Source organism: Bison bison, unplaced genomic scaffold (assembly GCF_000754665.1).
Source record: "Bison bison bison isolate TAMUID 2011002044 unplaced genomic scaffold, Bison_UMD1.0 scf7180017860360, whole genome shotgun sequence".
Classification (NCBI taxonomy): Eukaryota; Metazoa; Chordata; class Mammalia; order Artiodactyla; family Bovidae; genus Bison; species Bison bison.
In genome coordinates, this window is record NW_011490932.1 from 375,799 (window position 1) to 381,798 (window position 6,000).

The following is a 6,000-nucleotide window of genomic DNA, read 5'->3' on the forward strand; positions in this document are numbered from 1 at the left end:
AATGCTGTTTTCATGTCTGCTAACACATAACATAACTGATTCTATAGTCCATGGGTCAAGGAGTTATTTCACCTTCCAAGTCTTTCATGGTAAAAATAATCATCTACTGATGATTAGCAATTTCACTCTTAGTATTTATATGAGAGAAAAAGAAACATATACCCACAAAAAGACTTGTATACAAACATTCATAGCAGCTTTATTCATAGTAGCACCAAACTGGGAAAAAAAACAAACACCCACTGAGAGGTGAATGAATAAACAAACTGTATATTCATGCCCAGCAAGTTAAGAAACGAACTACTGGTCTAACATAAAATGGATGAAAACATATGATGTTGAGTGAAAGAACTTAGACACAAAAGGGTACACACTGCACAATTCCATTTCTTTTTAATCCATGAAGAACAAAACTAAACTATGGTGAGAGAAATCACAAAGTGTTTACCTCTTGATGGGTGGTGGCTGAGACTGACCAAAGGGACATAAGGAAACTCCTTAGGGTGACTACACTGTTTTCTGTCTTGTTTCAATATGTACGATTATCACATATGTAAATTATTACATGTACATAATACTTAAATGAAAATTAAACTTCTATTAAAAAGATATATTCTAAAAGAAAGAGTAATGGGAACAAAGATCAAAGTTTCAATGTCTCTGTTTTCAGGATGCTTACCTGTCTAAGAGCTGATCATGTTTTTCTAGAGCATTCTTTTCAGCCATCACTGCTCGGTCCTTTTCAGCCACAGCATTATCCCTTGCTTCTCGGAGGTTTCTAAAATTTAAATATATATTTCAGTTATTCCAAACACACAGTATCCATCTTTTTAAGATTCATAAATGGGTTTGCTTGGAGTCGAACTAACTGATAAATCTTAGGGATGCCCTAGGGGTTGGGTGATCCACAGTCCATGTAATATGAATATGCCTGGCTTGGTGAGTTTCTCTAGTAGCACACAGCAGCATAGGTAAAAACATGCTCTAATCTTTAAGTGTCATGCTGCCTTTTGCCACAATTTTTCTCAACGTGGTTGAAGGCAGGCTGGCTGGTTTATATATATAGCAACTCATTTAACCCTGCCATAATGTAAAGAGGTAGGTATAATTACCAAGATATTAAACACAAGAAAGCTGAGGTTTTGAGAAGTTAATAAATATAAAATACAATTTCAAAGTGAGAGATATAGAGATACGATATAGAGATCAAAAAAATCCAAATGGAAATGAAGTTTGGGATATGAGCAAGAGAACTGATGAACTGATGGATCCTAGGTCTCACTTGGAGATGAAAGGAAGAGAACACAGAAGGACTGAGATTAGAAGGCAAGGGACAAAGGATTTGAAGTCCTGATAAGATAACCCACAGATTACGAGGAAGTCATTGTGCAGGCAGGATGGAAGACCAGAGACTGCTGTCAAAAAATGGTGATTCAGAGGTAGAGTAGTGCCTTCAGCCTTGGAATTTTAGTTCATAAAATGGAGCGTGTGACATGAGAATAGCTAAATGAAGCAGAGATGAGATGAAGGTCAATGTTCATGCAGGGCTCAAGGAAGTATGAGGCCACAGTATTAGTCATTCACTTACAGTGCTGATGACAGCAGGAAGTGAAATTGACAGAAAGATACACTGAGTGACAGTTAAGGGGAATGTCCAAAAAGTGGAAGATAAGAACAGTGAGAAATAAGGAATGATACAGCCATATCAGTTCAGTCACTTCAGTTGCTCAGTCCTGTCCGACTCTGCGACCCCGTTGACGGCAGCACGCCAGGCTTCCCATTCTATCACCAACTCCGGGAGCCTAGCCTCATGTCCATCGAGTTGGTGATGCCATCCAATCATCTCATCCTCTGTCGTCCCCTTCTCCTCCCACCTTCAATTTTTCCCAGCATCCCAGGGTCTTTGCAAATGAGTCACTTCTTCGCATCAGGAAGCCAAACTGTGGGAGTTTCAGCTCCAGCATCAGTCCTTCCAATGAATATTCAGGACTGATTTCCTTCAGGATGGACTGATTGGATCTCCTTGCAGTCCAAAGGACTCTCGAGTCTTCACCACCACCACAGTTCAAAAGCATCGATTCTTCGGCACTAAGCTTTTATCTTTATAGTCCACTCTCACATCCACACATGATTACTGGAAAAACCATAACCTTGACTAGATGGATCTGTCTAGGTTGGTCATAACTTTTCTTCCAAGGAGTAAGCGTCTTTTAATTTCATGGCTGCAGTCACCATATGCAGTGATTTTGGATCTCAAAAAAATAAATCTGCCACAGTTTCCACTGTTTGGCCATGTATTTCCCATGAAATGATGGGAACAGATGGCATGATTTTTGTTTTCTGAATGTTGAGCTTTAAGCCAATTTTTTCACTCTCCTCTTTCACTTTCAAGAGGCTCTTTAGTTCTTCTTCACTTTCTGCCATAAGGGTGGTGTCATCTGCATATCTGAGGTTATTGATATTTCTCCCTGCAAACTAGATTCCAGCTTGTGCTTCTTCCAGTCCAGCGTTTCTCATGATACTCTGCATATAAGTTAAATAAACAGGGTGACAATATACAGCCTTGACGTACTCCTTTTCCTACTTGGAACCGGTCTGTTTTTCCATGTCCAGTTCTAACTGTTGCTTCCTGACCTGCATACAGATTTCTCTGGAGCCAGGTCAGGTGGTCTGGTATTCCCATCTCTTTCAGAATTTTCCACAGTTTATTGCGATTCACAATAGTCAATAAAGCAGAAATAGATGTTTTTCTGGAACTCTCTTGCTTTTTTGATGATCCAGCGGGTGTTGGCAATTTGATCTCTGGTTCCTCTGCCTTTTCTAAAATCAGCTTAAACATCTGGAAGTTCATGGTTCACGTACTCTTGAAGCCTGGCTTGGAGAATTTTGAGCATTACTTTGCTAGCGTGTGAGATGAGTGCAATTGTGCGGTAGTTTGAGCATTCTTTGGCATTCTCTTTCTTTGGGACTGGAATGAAAACTGACCTTTTCCAGTCCTGTGGCCACTGCTGAGGTTTCCGAATTTGCTGGCATATTAAGTGCAATACTTTCACAGCATTATCTTTTAGGATCTGAAATAGTTCAATTGGAATTTCATCACCTCCACTAGCTTTGTTCTTAGTGATGCTTCCTAAGGCTCACTTGACTTTGTATTCCAGGATGTCTGGCTCTAGTTGAGTGATCACACCATCGTGATTATCTGGGTCTTAAAGATCTTTTTTGTATAGTTCTTCTGTGTATTCTTGCCACCTCTTCTTAATATCTTCTGTTTCTGTCAGGCCCATAGCACTTCTGTCCTTTATTGAGCCCATCTTTGCATGAAATGTTCCCTTGGTATCTCTAATTTTCTTGAAGAGATCTCTAGTCTTTCCCATTCTATTGTTTTCCTCTATTTCTTTGCACTGATCACTGAGGAAAGCTTTCTTATCTCTCCTTGCTAATTTTGGAACTCTGCATTCAAATGGGTGTATCTCTCTTTTTTTTTTTTTGCTTTTCGCTTCTCTTCTTTTCTCAGTTATTTGTAAGGCCTCCTCAGACAGCCATTTTGCTTTTTTTGCATTTCTTTTTCTTGGAGACGGTCTTGTTCCCTGTTTCCCGTACAATGTCACGAACCTCTGTCTATAGTTAATCAGACACTGTATCAGATCTAGTCCCTTAAATCTATTTCTCACTTCCACTGTATTCGTTACAGATTTGATTTAGGTCATACCTGAATGGTCTAGTGGTTTTGTCTACTTTCTTCAATTTCAGTCTGAATTTGGCAATAAGGAATTCATGACTGAGCCACAGTCAGCTCTTGGTCTTGTTTCTGCCGACTGTGTAGAGCTTCTCCATCTTTGGCTGAAAAGAATATAATCAATCTGACTTCAGTGTTGACCATCTCCTGATATTCACGTATAGAGTCTTCTCTTGTGTTGTTGGAAGAGGGTGTTTGCTATGACCAGTGCATTCTCTTGGCAAAACTCTATTAGCCTTTGACCTGTTTCATTCTGTACTCCAAGGCCAAATTTGCCTGTTATTCCAGGTGTTTCCTGACTTCCTACTTTTGCATTCCGGTCCCCTATAATGAAAAGGACATCTTTTTTGGGTGTTAGTTCTAGAAGGTCTCATAGGTCTTCATAGAACTGTTCAACTTCAGCTTCTTCAGCCTTACTGATCGGGGCATAGACCTGGATTACTGGGATATTGAATGGTTTGCCTTGGAAATGAACAGAGATCATTCTGTCATTTTAAGATTGCATCCAAGTACTGTATTTCGGACTCTTTTGTTGACAATGATGGCTACTCCATTTCTTGTAAGGGATTCTTGCCCATAGTAGTAGATATAATGGTCATCTGAGTTAAATTCACCCATTCCAGTTCATTTTAGTTCGCTAATTCCTAAAATGTCGATGTTCACTGGTCATCTCCTGTTTGACCACTTCCAATTTGCTTTGATTCAAGAATCTAACATTCCAGGTTTCTATGCAATATTGCTCTTTACAGCATTGGATCTTGCTTCCATCACCAGTCACATCCACAACTGAGTGTTGTTTTTGCTTTGGCTGTGGCTCTTCATTCTTTCTGGAGTTCTTTCTCCACTGATCTCCAGTAGCATATTGGGCAACTACCGACACGGGGAGTTAATCTTTCAGTGTCCTATCTTTTTGCCTTTTCACTGTTCATGACATATAAACAGTATACAGCCAGGTAGGGGCCTTCAAAAATCAAATCCTGTTTGGTTTTTTATCATAGTAGAACTTCAGATCAAGAAAAATACCAACAGTATGTTTCTTTCAAACTCATTCAATTTTTTTTAATCCTCATCTCTAACAGAGCTATAACATTAATAAATTTGGAGTTTAGTGTAAATGATTATGTTCACTTAATCCCTACAAATCCTTGGTGTTATATTTTCTAATCTACTTTACGGTTGAGTAAATTGTTTAGAAGGCTTAAATCCCTGGGTCCAAGTAACAGAGTATTAGTGTTAAAGCCATAATTTGAGCTCAGCTGTGTTTTACTCCAGATCAGATCAGATCAGTCTCTCAGTCGTGTCCGACTCTTTGCGACCCCATGAATCGCAGCACACCAGGCCTCCCTGTCCATCACCAACTCCCAGAGTTCACTCAGACTCACATCCATCGAGTCAGTGATGCCATCCAGCCATCTCATCCTCTGGCGTCCCCTTGTCCTCTTGCCCCCAAACCCTCCCAACATCAGAGTCTTTTCCAATGAGTCAACTTTTCGCATGAGGTGGCCAAAGTACTGGAGTTTCAGCTTTAGCATCATTCCTTCCAAAGAAATCCCAGGGCTGATCTCCTTCACAATGGACTGGTTGGATCTCCTTGCAGGCCAAGAGACTCTCAAGAGTCTTCTCCAACACCACAGTTCAAAAGCATCAATTCTTCGGCGCTCAGCCTTCTTCACAGTCCAACACTCAACATCCATACATGACCACAGGAAAAACCATAGCGTTGACTAGACGAACCTTTGTTGGCAAAGTAATGTCTCTGCTTTTGAATATGCTATCTAGGCTGGTTATAACTTTCCTTCCCAGGAGTAAGCGTCTTTTAATTTCATGGCTTCAGTCACCATTTGCAGTGATTTTGGAGCCCAGAAAAATAAAGTCTGACACTGTTTCCCCATCTATTTCCCATGAAGTGATGGGAGCAGATGCCATGATCTTCATTTTCTGAATGTTGAGCTTTAAGCCAACTTTTTCACTCTCCACTTTCACCTTCATCAAGAGGCTTTTTAGTTCCTCTTCATTTTCTGCCATAAGGGTGGTATCATCTGCATATCTGAGGTTGTTGATATTTCTCCCGGTAATCTTGATTCCAGCTTGTGTTTCTTCCAGTCCAGCGTTTCTCATGATGTACTCTCCATATAAGTTAAATAAACAGGGTGACAATATACAGCCTTGACATACTCCTTTTCCTATTTGGAACCAGTCTGTTGTTTCATGTCCAGTTCTAACTGTTGCTTCCTGACCTGCATACAGGTTTCTCAAGAGGCAGA

General features: G+C 40.2%; 1 protein-coding gene across 2 annotated transcripts in view; it reads right to left on the minus strand.

Annotated features, from left to right (window-relative positions):
* The window catches only part of PIBF1 (progesterone immunomodulatory binding factor 1), a 231,558-nt gene that overhangs the window by 149,836 nt on the left and 75,722 nt on the right, over positions 1-6,000 (minus strand). For both annotated transcript variants that reach the window (XM_010831994.1, XM_010831989.1), the window contains exon 10: positions 680-778. In XM_010831994.1, the coding sequence (XP_010830296.1) occupies positions 680-778 (99 nt within the window). The remainder of the gene's footprint in view (positions 1-679; positions 779-6,000) is intronic.